Source organism: Coturnix japonica, chromosome 5 (genome assembly GCF_054131305.1).
Source record: "Coturnix japonica strain WE chromosome 5, WE-NBRP24, whole genome shotgun sequence".
In the NCBI taxonomy this organism is placed as follows: domain Eukaryota; kingdom Metazoa; phylum Chordata; class Aves; order Galliformes; family Phasianidae; genus Coturnix; species Coturnix japonica.
Window position 1 is genome coordinate 27,726,228 of NC_140667.1, and position 15,137 is coordinate 27,741,364.

The 15,137-nt window shown below is 50.0% G+C and overlaps 1 protein-coding gene across 6 annotated transcripts in view; it reads left to right on the top strand.

The window, feature by feature from the left end:
• Positions 1 to 1,164: 1,164 nt before the first annotated feature.
• The window catches only part of ACTN1 (actinin alpha 1), a 77,897-nt gene continuing 63,924 nt past the window's right edge, over positions 1,165 to 15,137 (top strand). For all 6 annotated transcript variants that reach the window (XM_085549004.1, XM_085549006.1, XM_085549008.1 and 3 more), the window contains exon 1: positions 1,165 to 1,387. In XM_085549004.1, the coding sequence (XP_085405130.1) occupies positions 1,280 to 1,387 (108 nt within the window). In that variant the 5' untranslated portion in view covers positions 1,165 to 1,279. The remainder of the gene's footprint in view (positions 1,388 to 15,137) is intronic.

Genomic DNA, 15,137 nt, shown 5'->3' on the forward strand with positions numbered 1-15,137 from the left:
GGAGGAAAGCATAATGAACGCAGGATGACTTCCCGTGGACTCCAAAAATCAGCAGCTCAGCTGTTTAACCCTAATCTCCTAAGACAGCCCCTGGACACTAAGTGATGATACAAGAGCCATGTGTCCTGAAGACTGGTGCTAACAGGTAAGAATAAGTACTTCCATTTTTAAGAGCACTTATGTCCTATTGACAGTGAGGGCAAGGCCTCTTCAGCCCTATAGATCTGCATTTTCTCAGCTCTTTACACCACTGCAGCCTCATACCTGAGCACTGACTGTGGATGTATCTTGCTGCCAGCAGTCAGATATCACTGTGACCTGCCTCACTACTGAAATGAGTGGTTCATGCTAAAAGCATGAGAGCTGGAGAGGCCACGAGAGTCACATTTGAAAGTGAAAACTAGGAGGGGAAGCATTTCGTTCCAGCACTTGGAACTGTGATGGTGAATTTTGCTGTTGGCCTTAACATGGGAGGACTGCATCTTGCTTTGCTAGGAAGCGGATTTAAAGCAGTCATTGTCTGTATAAATATATGATGGTATTTTTTGACTTGTGACTGAGGTGAGCCTCTCTCAGCTGACTCCAGCTCTGTTGCCATGTGTCCTGCACATGCACATCCTTATGGGACAGTCTAAGTCAGGTTCCATGTGTCTGCTTTTACGTGTTACATCCCTGCCTTTTCCCAGCAGCTGTATTTACTTTTCCAGCATCACTAGTCACTTAACAACCACCTCAGATTGCATTGCAGTGTTACGTTACCCTCTATAGTTTTCTGCACTTGCTGAGCCTGCCGAGAGAGGCTCTGCTGCAAGAAACGCCGCAGTTCCCTTCGCATTCTATGGCATTGCCGCCGTGCATTAGACCCTCCATCCTGTACCAGCAGAGCCCGGTACAAGCTCACCCGGCTGCACCGCCGGACGCCGCCCGTCACGAGCCGCTCTGCCGCCTTCCCTCGCGCCGCCGCGGGGGAGGCCGACGGGGCGGGGCGGAGCATCCTCGGTCCGCCAATACTAACGGCCTCGGGTCGTGATGGACGGGAAGGGAGAGCAATGAGCGGGGCGCCGTCGCCGGGAGACGAGCAATGAGAGGCGGGCGGGGGCGGGAGAGTGGCTCGGCTCGTCCCCGCGGCCGAAGCTGAGGGGAGGGAGCGGGCGCCGCCGCCGCCTGCTCGGGGTGAGCGGCCGCGGGCCGGGCACAGCGGGCAGCGCCGGGACGGGACGGGGAGAGCGTGTGTGCGTGCGGATAGACGGGCAGAGCGACGGACAGACAGGGTGCCGCCATGGATCATCACTACGACCCGCAGCAGACCAACGACTACATGCAGCCGGAGGAGGACTGGGACCGCGATCTGCTCCTCGACCCGGCGTGGGAGAAGCAGCAGCGGAAGGTGCGCGGCGTGCGGGCCCCTTAGCGCGGCCATGCGGGCAGGTGCCCACACGGGCCGTTACCGTACCGTACCGTGCCGTGCCCCCCGCCCGCCGCCCTCCTCGGGCAGGTCGGGGCCGCAGGTGCGCCCTGGGGGGGCGGCCCTGGGCCGGGAGGGGGGGCGGCGGCGGGGGGACCGCTCCCGGGCGGCTCCGGCGGCAGGAGGGAGCCTGGCCGCCCGTTTGAATGGTGTGGGGTAGGGCAGGGCTTGAGCGGAGCTCATGTCCAAAAATGGTAACATTCGGCCCTTTTTTTTTTTAAACTTGCGGGCGGTGGCGGGGAGGGAGCTCGGCGAGTTGCAGCCTCGCTCCTTTCCCTCGGTATTTTATCCTCCCCCCTCCTCCAAGCCCGCAGCATCCCGCTTTACACCGCTCGGGAATCCCGAGCCCCGAGACGCTTCCGTTGCGGCCGCTCCGTCGGGCGGCGGTCCGGTAGCACCGTACGCGGAGCGGAGCGCGGCCGCGGCGGGGGCACCTGGGACGGGCGTGCTCCCCGCTCCTCTCCCGGCCGCCCGGCATCCAGGTGTGTGCCCCGAGAGCAGCACCGCCCTGCTGGGGGCAGGGAGCGCCGGGAAGCGCGTGAGATCCTAAGGTGTACGGTGTGTTCCTGGGAGGAGCCGGGAGCGAGCGGGGAGAAGGGACAGCCGCTGAGAAGGCTCTTCTTCTCCGGCAGCTCTCCTTCCCGTTGTACAGTACGCTCCTCGGCTTTCAGGCTCTCTTGTCCATAGCCACCAAAACTGCTGCTGGGAAGGCTTTCCCCAGGAGCCCGATGAGTTAATTGGAGGGGAGAGCCATAGAGATACTGTCAGTGGTTTCCTCGCTTGGGGAGACAGCATAAGAATAAAACATACAAACAAGGGCGTTTAATGGAGAAAGAGCTCATGGTGCGTGGAGCTTACGTTTCAACGAAGAAGAAAGAGAGGAATGCAGTCTCTGTTGGGTGCAAGCACTCGTGCAAGTGGCTCGTCTGCCAACCCGGTTCTGCCCCTTTTAGGAGGGAAGTTGTTTCCTTTCCAAGAAAGCTGCCTGGCCACAGCCTGTATCTCTAGTCCTCCCCATGACCTGTATCTCCAGCTGTCCCCATGTCTGGCCTATACAGCTTGGAGCAGCTCATGGGGCCCAGGTTGGGATGGGTGGTGTTGATCGTTGCCTGCAAGGGAAAATAGGTGTAATACGGTAGGGCTTTCCCCCTTTGTGAGGTGGTGAGAGTATTTTATGCAGAGAGGGACACTGAGGTGATTGTTGGAAGCAGGTGTCTAACCTTTGGTCCTGAAACACAAGTGGTACGTGCCTCAAAGGCCGTGTTTCCTTTTAATTCCCTCCTTCCAGGAGATGTTCAGTCCTCTTGATGCTATCACAAGAGGGGGACAGAGAGCTACTGTATTAACTTGGGTTACTTGTACAGAGGGGAAAAGCCAGGGGAGACTTTGAAGGTATTCACGTGCATACTCTGAAATAATCCAAGCCACTTTCTTTTGATGGTCATCCGCTGCCACTGAACACAGTGGGCAGAGCATCCTTCTCTGGCTTGTTGGACACTGTTTCTTTCACAATGTGGTCACTGGGATGTTTCTCCCTTTGAAGCTGTTCTGTGGTGGATGCAGATCTGTAACCTCGTGGCTCATCCCTCCAGTGCCTGTGGGTAGGAAGGTGGGGTCTGGCTGGACAGCCCTTCTCTCTAAGGGGCCACTGATGGGGCTGTTGAAGGTCTTGCTCCTTTCCTCTGCAAGAAACCAGAAGCCCTGCTGGGGCCTTGGCGTTTGCCTCTTTCTGAGGATGGGGAGCTAACAGTATCCACTGGGCACAGTGCAGTGTAGCAATGCTTCTTGCCAGCAAAATTAAATTGCTGCAGTAATTATGGTTAAATGTTTGTTTCTGAGCTCATGATGGATGGCTTACCAAAGGGAACTGTAGAGATCTGTGCTTCCCAAGTGTTCCTATTGGCTCGCTGTGGCTCAGTCTTGGGCTGTTCTAGTAGGCTGATGTGTCGTATATTCTTCTCCATCCAAGGAACAGCTAGAGAAATTCTAAAAGCCGGTCTGTCTGAAATAAAAGAGTAGTGAGTTTCAAGAAGAGGAAGATTGCTTTGGAAGAGTACTGAGATACTGTTTTGTGAGCTTAACTCTGCTGATTGTGAATCTTAAACGTAGATGGGATTTTTCTGCCCACGTAAATAGGTGTCTGGACAATAAGTCCTTAGAAACTGCTGTGCCTGTTTCAGCACTGCCATCAGTCGAGGGCCTGTACTGATGGGAGAATGCTGATGTTTCACTGCCTGCACACAGAAGAACCAGGACTTCCTTATAAGTGAGGCTGTGTTTCCAGTCTTGAAAACAGTAGACCCCAAAGCTTTTGTACTGGTACAGGGAAGAGACATGAGGAAATCTGTCTGTGCGGGGATTCAAGTTCTCACAAATTACTGTAATATTATGACTTCACCAGTACCTACCAGTGAGGCACTCTGAAACTTTGGTGCTTAGGAACTGACTCAGAGCAGTGGTATTATCTCCAAAGCAGTGGCACTTCTGGTCAGCCAGAGAGCAGATGTCTGTGGGAAGCAGCTGAGCTTCGCTGCCTGTCTCAGTCCAGCCAGTCACGTCCCAGGTTGGTGAGGCCCTGCAGGCTCAGGATTGCTGCTGCTGTGCAGCCCTGCCTGCCTTGTGCAGCTGGGATCAATTGAGGTTGGGAAGCAGACGGGCTGGGGATGTTGCTCAGAGAAGAATTGAATCCGTTTCCCTGTCTCTCAGCCTCATAGGCTCAGTGGAGCACATGGCAGGCCTCAGAAGCAGGAAGAACTGCTGATACGTGTTTTAGTAATGTGCTCAACAGGAGCATTATGCTGAAAGGAGGATGAGTTTCTGAGCTCTCAGTAGCTTAGCTGCCTGCACTGAGGGATGGGTACAGCAGCCTTGGCTGTCTGGGGTAGTGCTTGAAGTAAGGAGGGACAGCACAGAGGTGATGCTGGAGCTGCTGGGACACACTGTTTGGAGTTTTGCAGTGCCAAGGGTATTCCTGGTTCTGCTGTGTGCTCATTTTGTGGACTTGACTGCTCAGGGTACACCCTGTGTAGGGTTCTTTTAAAATCTGACCTGAAATGACATGCCCAGATCGCAGAGCTGAGGGGCAAAAATCCCCTTTAAATGCTGAATTGCTTTTTGATTTGACAGCTGCTGACTTGGCAGTGTGAGTAGGAAGTACTGTTTGTTTGCAGCATATAGAAGACAGCCATATACGACTTCAGTGCTGTAAGGAATGGTGGGAATGCTTTTTTCTAAAACACCAGTGAAATAAAAGTGCCTTGTCTCTCCTTGCTACTCTGCCTCTGCAGGTTGGCGCTTCTGTGTCAACGTATCAGTAAATGATACTGTTGCTTGAGAGAGCTGAAACATTCAGGTTCACACTGCTACTGTGAAGCAATGATAGCAGCGTTGGGGAGCACCTCCTCTGCCCTCAAGGAGTGCTAAGTAGAGTTAGTTATTCATGCAATTGCTGGAATTCCTCAAAGCAAACGACTATTTCCCAAACGTCTCTGAGTGAAATACACCCGAAGATGCAGGAGTATAGAAAGCTATGGCTGTCGTGGCCCTGCTGTGCCTGCATCCAGTAGGTCTTGCTGCTCTTGTTATGATTTGAATTTTGCTGTGCTAATCGCCTCAGTGTCTGGTTGTTAGGCATAGAAAATGCTCGTTAAACGTAGCCCAGGTCCCTGGTGGAAACACCCCACCTCTAGGCCTGCTCATAACAGGCTCATACCAAGTGATACGAGTGTGACTAATAGCTGACAAAATGTAGATGTTGCAGTCACTGCTTTGTTTCCCCTTGGTTGGAGTGTCCTCCCTTCCTGATGGCCTTCTTGGGGAAGGATGCCTGGGTTTCTGCACAGCTGTGGGCCCACGTGGAGGTGTGATACCACACGTTGTCTGCTTCTTGCTAATGCCCCTCTCAGTCCCACCACAGTTTCAGCAGTGAAATAAATGCATATTGTTGATGAATATGTAACTCTGGTCCCTGATCTCCCTCTGCATGACTCTGATCATAATAGATGGGTCGTGGCAAGGAGTGGGCCTCTGGTCTCTGTGGTGTGGGTGTGCTGTAGGAGAGCAGGCCCTGATGCACGTAGGGATTCTCCATGCCGTGTTTAGCACAGATTGGTACCAGTGCAGAAGCTGAATGGCAAAATGTTTAAGACTGCTCTCTCAGCTGTTGTTTTACAGTTATACAGGCAGGCAATATAGGTCACCAGTTATCTGTTATCTTTCAGATCAAGCTTTTGCTGTTTAACATAGGTACCTTGTTGCCAAATACTTGCTGTTAGAATGTTATGCTCAGAAGTTGCTATAGGGGGTCTCTGGAAATATCTGGCTCTGCAGATCAGCTGCTTTGCCCTGAGTGTGGGAGCTGCTTCCTGCTCTCTGTGATCAGGTTTCATCAGGAAGCGAGATCTGTGGGTTTTTGACAGGAACGTTATTATTCATCATAGCCTCCTGATGCATGAGGGGTGCAGTGACTTACCAGCTATTCAGCATCTTGATAAGGAAAAAACTGAGGAGCAAACAGGCATGGGTTAAAAAGAAAACTGCATGTTCTTTGATCCCAAAGAGCTGCAGGTGTGAAGAGATGCTCACCAAACTGGATTGAACTGCTTGTACTCCTTATCCTCCAGGGAAGAGTGAAATACCTCAAAGGCATCCAGCTACCATCCCACTGATGTAAAATGTGTCTGTCTGAGGAGCTTCTTGCTGACCACTTCAGACTATGGGTTTAAATTCTTGTGTGTGTGATTTGGAGATGAGGCTGTTGGTGCAGAGGCCTGCAGTGCTGATGTTGTCTTCCTTCTTGACCACTTGTGGTGCTACCTGGTGTAGCTTGGGGCATCTGCTTTGCTAACCTGCCACAGAGACTGTCAGGATCTGCAGTTTTCTAGACTGGAACTTCAGTTTTCTTGGTTGTCTAGTGAGAACTTGTCCCTTTAGAAGGAAATGGGTGCTTCTGTGTGGGGTGGCTGTGAAAATCAAGCATAGTTATAAGATGTGCATCAGCAAATCTGCTCAGTAAGCATTTGGCTTTCATGAGTACTTACATCGTATTCTTAGAAGCCCCTGGTGAATGCGGCCTGCTCTTAGCAGTACTGAAGTGGCCACCACCAATTGTAATGAGCCCCAGTTGCTCCAGCTGTAGTCACTTTGCTCTTTGCATGTGAGATGCAATTTCACAGCCCACCACATCCCATGTATTTCAAACTGGAGGAGCAGCAGCATTTAGTTAGCTTTCCCAGCCAGGTTTAAGCCTCTGTGCTTTTCTCTGCAGCCTCCTTGGGACCTGCTTAAGACTTTGGACTGGAGTTCTTAAGGCTGGTATGAATAGAGGTGACAGAGAAGGTGAAACTTAGCATGAGGTGCAAAGGAGAACGACTGAAAATGCTTCCAGCTGCCTGTGCATTATCACTGCTGTCTCTGACACCTCAGCCCTTCCCTGGGGCACAGTTCTGCTAGTAGGGGATGGCTGTGGTCCTGCTGATGGTAAGGCACAGAAAGCATTTGCTGTGGAAAAGAGACTGAAACTTTATGTAGTGAAACCCTGGGGAGCTGCTGAAGTACAGCAAATAGAGTGGAGTGGACTTATAATGTGTTTAACCCAGGGCTTGATGGATGTTCTGCTGTGATTTCTAGTGGCATTTAGTACAGTCCAAGCAGTGGTGTCAGAGAGAGAGGATGTGAAACAGAGTGTAACAGAGCTTACTCTACCATTTTATATAAAAAACTGATTTCTTGCCACGTGTGGCTCTTTGAAATGCAATGACTGCCATAAGGAACACGCTTAGCATGACTGTTACAAATAGTGTACTGCAATGTGAAGGCCTCCCTCTCTCAAAACTGTATCTGATCTCTGTAAAGGGGGGAAGCATGGACATAGTGTGCTTGGCAGCTGCTTGGTGGAAAAATTGTGATCTTAACAAGAAATTCCTCTAAGAAAAGATGACTCTGAGCCCAAGATTTGCTCTGTTTCTGAGATATCGGGGCTGAAGAACATTACACAGAACTTGGATCTGTTGGGGTGAACTGGTGCAGAATATGAAATAGGTTTGTCAGCAGCAGGACCTCTAGTCCACACATCATACCACGCGGTCTGTGTTACCTACGTCTGCAGGACTGTCCACTGCTGCATTTTGACCTCTCCTGTACTGCACGTCAGTCTTGCCTGGTTCTGAACAGTCACCCAGATCCTTGAGGCACAACTGAGGAATTTGTGGGCCAACCCCAAAAAAATGCTAAAGTGAGTGAACTCAGTAGCATTGGTATGATCAGTATATGAGCTAGCTTCCTGTTCTCCACTGTCATCTTCCCTGCTGTCATTCCTCAATGCATCAGAACAAGAACTTGGCCAATAGGATGTTTGTGGTATGGCCTGGTGCCAGTTCAACCTCTTAGCACCCTATCAGACAGTAAAGCAGAACCATTTTGTTCCTATTTTGGTTCCTGTTGTTGTGTCCTTCCTGCTCAGCTGGTGATGTGTGCATCCTATGTTGGGCAGCCCTTGTGCCAGTGTTGCAGCTGATCTGGTATTTTCACCTGCAGTCGTTCTCTCTTCTGTATGTGTTGCTGTTATGGAAGCATTACAGCACGATCAAAGTTGTGCAGAGACTTCCTTTGCTGTCAGTACACGAAACAGCTTCCAATGACAGGACTGGGTTATGCATGATTAAACAGTAAGGATTTTGGTCTCATTCAGATGGCTCATTGTTCTATCTATATGGACAGAAAGCCTCCTGGAAGCATGTTCATCCCTGTGGTGTGGCCTTTCCATTGCATTGGATTTGAAATTGTGCTGTGAATGGGATGCGCTGGCAGATGAAAAGGCCATGCCTTGGCTACGAACACTTGCTATGGTGGACACCATTGACATGAGTCTCCCTGTGTCTCCTCTTTGGAACATTGGAACAATTTCAAGTAAACCTTTGAATGCTTAAAATCCAGCACTTCTGGGCAGTCTTATGGGAGCACAATGATGTGGGTAGTTTGTAGGCAGATAATGCTGCAGGGGAAACTTTAACAACTTGTTCCTCATCCTCCTGGATGGCCCACATGGTCTGTGGGAAGGCAGGATGAATTGTACAAGCCAGCTGCTGCTTTAGCACTTGGTTTGACTGTACAGCCGTCTCATAGCTGTGAGGTGCTATTGGATGAGGAGGGACTTAAGACATTGAAAGAAGTTCACCTAAAAATGTAACCTATGCTGTCATAGCTGATGGTGGGTGGTTGTTGAGCAGAAAGGCCTGGCTCTGAGTCTCTGCTGTCCCTCAGGGCAGCACAGACAGGCTCTGCTTGCACATCCCATGCTTGGCCCTCATTTTATGTGGACTCTTGCAAAATCTTTCATCTCTGTGCCAAGCAGCATGCTGTGGATGGGCTGTGTGCTCCACTCCTTTCATGAACCGAATGCTGGATTGCTGCTGTGCTGGAGAGTTTTCACACAGAAAATTCATGCTTCCTTTTACAACTCTGAGGACAACTCTCCCTCCCATCCTACAGAGGTGCTGATACATGGCCAGTTGGCAGCTGAGGAAGGACTCTGGTTTTCCATGGCCTTTGCTTCAGGGAGTCAGGGCACTTGTGGCTGCTCCCTGCAGCGTGTGCTGCTGAGCAGTAACTTGCCGCTGCTGTAAATGGAAGTTGTGCTGTTACATCCTTGCTCCGGGAGCTCGCCTGTAAAGGCCTCCAAGAGATGAGACAGAGAGAGATCCATGTATGGTGTCTGCACCCAGCAGAGCACTTTCCTTCATCATGGAAAGTGATGTGCCTGCCCAGGCCTGAGCTCCCTGGCTGGATTCCTGCGTTCTGCAGTGGCATTTTCTTCTGCTGCACAGCGTGCTTACCTGCCATCCCCTCTGGGTATTTAACATAGCCCTCAATAAATCTGCTTCTTACATGTCCCCAAAAAACTTGAAAAAAGATTAAAGAAAAAAAAAAAAGAAAAACACCCACCAAAAAACTGGGTCCATAAAAAAGCAAATAAGTGTATTTCTCTTCCAATGTAAAAGAAAAGGCACTTTGTTTATAGCTGCTTAGACCGTGTCTGTGCCAGGTTTTATCACAACGGAAAATACTTAATTTCCGTAGGAAAATTTTGATTGCAGCCAAAAGCAATTGCAGCTCTCTAAGTGTGTTCATGCTTCCAGGTGAGTTTCCTACGTGTTTTATCTGGTTCAGGAGATGAGGAGATCTCTGAGGAGGGAGGGGAGCGTGGCAGCCCTGCTGCAGGAGTGTGCTGGGCATAAAGGTGCAGGAACATACTTGACTGAGCCCTCACCTTCTTTCTGGCTCTGCCTGTGGTGTTGCTGTGTAAAGAAAAAGAGCATCTGTGCAGGAAGCATCACTCCTGGTTGTGCATGGCCTTATACAACCTCACAGGCAGCAGTGTGCTTGTTCACTGTGTGCCCTGACAGTGCTGCTCACACGTGGCTGCTCTGCATGGAGTGGGCTGGGTGCAGGCAGCTCAGGGGTATGTTCATCAGCACGCACCAGCTTGCCACCAAATGGCCAGTGCATGGAAACCTGCTGTTTCCTTGGGCTTTGTTGAGCCACTGGGGAATGCTGGCCGGGGATGAGGCTATTTCCAGCTGTGGGGAGCCAAGTGTGAACTCACCCTGGGCAGTATGCCCAGCTCTGCTGTTTGTTCTTGCCAGAAATCCTCACCCTCTGGCCAGCAACACCAAACCAAGTTTCTGCCAGCACTCAGCCAAAGATCTCTGCAGGGGGGAGGAGGAGACCAAGCAGTAGGCAGGAAGCTCTTGGGGAGGGTGGGCAGTACTGGAGGTGGCTGTGGGTGGCACAAGGGCCTGCTCTGCCAGGGCTGGGTTGAGAGGGGAGAACAGTGTTGAAGACAGAATGGGTCAGCTCTCATTGGGCAAGTCCTGCACATGCCTTGTATGAACTTTTAGTAACCGAAGAAATGAAGGAATTCATGTGGTCCTTCCAGTGCTGGCAAAAATCACTAGGGAAAGGAGATTTCTAGCTGCTGTTTCCGATGAATACTTCTGGCTCCTGATACTGTAGATATTTGCATCCGGCTGCTTGGTTGGATCTATTGGGCCTCTGCTGAATTGTATCTAAAATGCTTGTAGTCACAGTGCTGCATGCTGAAACAAACTATCACAGGCACAGTACTGTCTCAGTAAAGCATCATGCGTATGCCTGTCTGCCGCCTGGCTTCTGGGCCTGCTCACTGGGAGGCACTGGAGCTGGTAGAGGCAGCGAATGAGCAGGTGACTGTCTGTTCCTGTGAGCACACCTCCTGCAACACTAATCATTTTAGTGCACCAGCCTATTATTCAGTGACACGTTACACCATGCCTTGTTGTTGGAGCCTGTTGCAAATGGCCTGACCCAGCCAGCTCCTAAATCCTTGCATGTGTGGACTGCTGAAATCTGACAGAGGCTTTCGGCCCAGACCCTGAGCAATATTTCCCTCCTCCTCCTATAATGTCTTGTTTCTTTAAAGCTGTTAACTGGCCATAATCCAATCATTACTAATGTAATTAGTGAACTGCTTACAGTAAGTAAAACACTTGAAGCCTAATACCCTCTGCAGCTTGCAGAGCTTGGAACAACTTTTGCCTGCTGTTCTGTAACAGGCAATGACCACTGAAGGTCTGGGAAGGGGTGGGGGGTGCCGGTGTGAACCTGGTGCTATGGGGTTTCTCACAGCTGGTGGGAGCTCAGGACCCTGTGCAGGTGAGCCAGTAAATCCTTGAGGTTGCTTTGGCAGAAGCTGGGAATGCTTTGAGGCTTCTTGACCTACTGGGTCCTCACTCAGCACCAACTGCTTGGCTCCTTGATCTGTCCAAAGCAGCACAGGGAGGCACAAGGCTCACTTCTGTCATGTGAGAGGAATCTGGGCTTTGCACGGTGACTGCAGCTGGCACGTGGTGATCTGCTGCCCCTCTGTCAGCCAGGAGCCTCCTCATCACAAGTCCTGCCAAAGAGTGTGAGGCTGCTGGCAGAAGTGAAGGTGTAATAAGCAGTACTTAATGCTAGGCATTTTTTACCATGTAATAAACTAACCTTGCAACAGGCTCAATGCCTTCTCCAAGGCAAAGTAAAATACCTACTTACCCTGCTGCCAGCCATCAGCCTGCAGGCTCACTGGGCTCAACAGCTGAATAGGGGATTCAGTTGTAGTATTCCATGTGAGATAAGGTCAGAACAATGAAGAGTCTGTTCAGTGTGAAGGCAGTGTTTAAAAAAAAAAAAAAAATCATGTTGCAGTTTCCATTTTTGCTCTTCAACCTTGCTGCTTTTCTGGGCTTTGTTCCTGCCTGGTGCTGGGGAGTTGAGGTGCAACAAGATCTCAGTCTGCATCCTGGCTCCCAGCAGGTGAAAAGAGCTGAGAAGAAACCTTTGTGAGTTCATGCTGTGTGCCATGGATTTAGCTTGGGAGGGTGGCATAGGTAACATTGGAGTTAGAGTTTTCTTCCTGAGTTTTAGATGGCAAATACAGAGGTGTTCCCACCCCTCTAGATCTTGTGCATGCTGTCAGCACTGAAGGTTGATGTCTGTGTACCTGCCGTACTGCCCCAGGAGTCTGCTGTTGTCATTGCGTTGTGGAATACTGATCTCATGCTTATTGCCATGTGCTCAGGAAGGTGAGGAGCCTAAAGACCTGTGGGATGGACCTCAGGGTTTTGTCTCTGGTTGCTGGCCTGAGCAGCAGTCTGCCTCCTTGTACTCCTGCCTCTGTGTCTGCGTCTTCCTCCCATCAATTGCTGGGCTTACTGGTAGCTTGTAAGGTGTCTGAGAAAAGGGCTGTTTCTTTGCCCCCTTGTACCTTGCACTGCAGATCTCTAATCACTGAGCATGGCTTCCAGACACTGCAAGGCCATGAGCACTGACGAGATAAGAATAGATTTTTAATGTTTTCCTAAAGCCACTTATGCCAGTAATGGCAAATGAAAGTTGCTTCTCTGTTTGTGATACTTGCTTACAACAACCCTCTTCACTCAAATGAAAAAATATTCTCAACTCTTTCTGTTCTAGCACCACGCACTTGATTTTCTGTCTGGTTTAGGTGCTTCCTTGAACTCTATCGACATGCCTTGCTTGAGCACTTCTCACTTCTCTACAGGGGGAGATCTAGTAATAGACCACTTGAGAGTTGCACTTCTGTGTTGGTCATCTTTGGCTCCAGGTGTCTGCTGCTTTTGGTGTGTCACTCCAAAACTGCAAGCAGAGATGTGCCTCTCTCCATACCCTTCAAACTCAGCTTGGTTGTGCAGTAGTATGCTGTAGCAAGCTGCTGGTGTGGCATAGCCACAAAGCATACATTGAATGCACAGAAGCATACTGTTTTTTTATTAAATTTTGCGTTGAGTTTAAAGCTTCAGGTGGTATTTCGTTGTATCTCTTTTTCTTCCTATCTTCCTCAGTCCCAAATACTCCTTCCTCTTCTCCCTCCCTTTCGTTGCCCCACCTTAATTAAAAGGAACTGGGAAGGGATAGCTGTTTTTCTACCTTACTCTGACATTTTACTGAGAGACACTTTATGCTTTAGGTTGAAGATTGTTGTTCTGCTTAGGTAGGTTGCTGACTTTCCTGGTCTGATACATTAACAAAATTATATGGTATTGGGAGGCACTTTTGAAGCTGTTTCTGTTAATAAGTTTTTTATAGTTAGCTTCATCTCCTTCATGTAGAGAGTAATTTAGTGGTTTGATTTTTCTTCAGAGCTTAATTTGAAGTCTCTGGTTGGCAGTGAGCTCTGGCAGCCCCACACCAGATGAGCCTTGCTCTGGTTCTGAGCAGAGCAGCTGCAGGCAGGCCTGAAGTAGGGGAGTACATGCCATGGGCACATCCAGTGTGTGGGAGTGTGGATTCTGTCTGTGTGTCCTATCCAATGAAACAGCTCTCTGGGAATGAGCAGGCACTGGGTGCAGCACATGCTAAGAGCTGTCCTTTGGACAGGAGTGCCTCTATGGATGTGCAGGCTGTCTAGACACTAGAGCAAAGCACGAGGCACTGACAAAGCATAGTTCTGCTTGTGTTCCACTCTGACCTTCCCATCTGATAGACTGGGAAGTCACATTCTCCTATGACTTCTTCTCATGTGAACCCTTAACAAGATTTTCTAAGGGTGCTTATTTGTCATGAAACTGGAGTGCTGCCCTTCCAATAGGAGCAGTAACTGCAGTCTGTGAAGTGTACTTTAGATAGTTTATCAGGAGGTGAGGTAAGGTATCTTCAGGCTGACATCCCTAATGATTCCAAAGACATGACAAAATCTTAACAGTTTGCACCTCATTTACTTAACTTCTCCACATGCAAATGTTGAGTGCTCTCGAAACTTGCTTGGGGCAGGACTCACTCCAGGTTCGGTTTCACAATTTTCAGTCCAGCCTGAGTGTTCTTACCTGTGTCAGCTGTTATCATCTGGATGCAAATTGCTGAAGCCAACCAGGAAACCAGTTCCTCAGCCACGCGGTATCTGGAGCTGGAGCAAATACAGAAGCTTCTGAATAGCTCTTATTATGTTGGAAGGCAAAGCAGCACATTCTCACTCTTTAAGCCCTGCCCAAATTCCTGGAATTTTTGCAGCTCCAGGTGATAGTTCTAGTCTGCATGTGAAAAGAGTAAACTGTCCACCAGCTCTCCCAAGGCAGGAATGCTGAATAAAGTCACCTGTGGCCATGCCATCCTTACTTATTTCCACAGCAAAATCAGTTATCGGTGGATCTGTGTTCTGACCATCGCATTACCTGGTTCCCCAAGCATTGGCCCTGGACTGGGGTTTGGCATCTGTATCACTCTCAGGTCCAGTGCAGTGTTCCTCTTTCTGAAAATCAGTACTCATCAGTACGCCAGATGCTCATGCGGTGGATGTGGGGCACTGGGCAGTGGCCAGTGCCTGCTGTAGTGTGTGACAATTACTTGATTGCTCAGTAAAGAAAGGGCTGTGACAAGTGTGCTCTTGCACTTCAAGCCCACCCCCCTGGCTGTTCGGTGTGCTGGGATGGGATTATTTCTTCCTGGCCTACAGACAAGATCAGCTTGAACCTCCTGCTGTGAAGCTGCACATAAACCAGAGTTGTTCTTTGACATAGTTGTGGCTGCTGCCCAGTCATGTGCTTGGGAAGAATGGGACAGACACCATGCAAAACTGGCTTCCAAGGGACTGGCTATGGTGGAAATCGCATTCATCCTTCGCAGCCTTCCGTTGCATGAGCGTGGCTTTCCAAAGGAGCAGCAAGTGCTGAGCTGAAGACAAAAGACCAGCCAGCCTGTGGAAATGAGGTTTCGCTGTTCCCACTGCAACTTTGTGCTGAAGTGCAGATGCCAGCGGGAAGAGGGTTAAGCTCTCCTATCACATGGCGAGGTTGTGTTTACTGCATACTTCTCATAATCAGGGCTGGCATCCAAATCCGGAAGAAGATTAGCACTTAACCAGAGACCCTGAAACAATGTGTTTCATGCTGGTATTCCTGTGAAGCTGCGCATTCTGCCATGAGCCCCCACGCAGAGACCAGTTCCTCCAGCAGCCTTCAGAGGAAGCTATGGGGGAAGCAGAAAATTGATGCTTTCAGGGACAAAGTTTGGACTGGGCTGCGTTCATCTTTGGTGCAAGCTTGAAGCCAGTGAGCCTTTGCCAGGAATGAACTTATTCCATGATAACCTGATCTCTTTCAAAAGATGTTCTGGGGATTTCTGGCAGGGACCTTGGTCT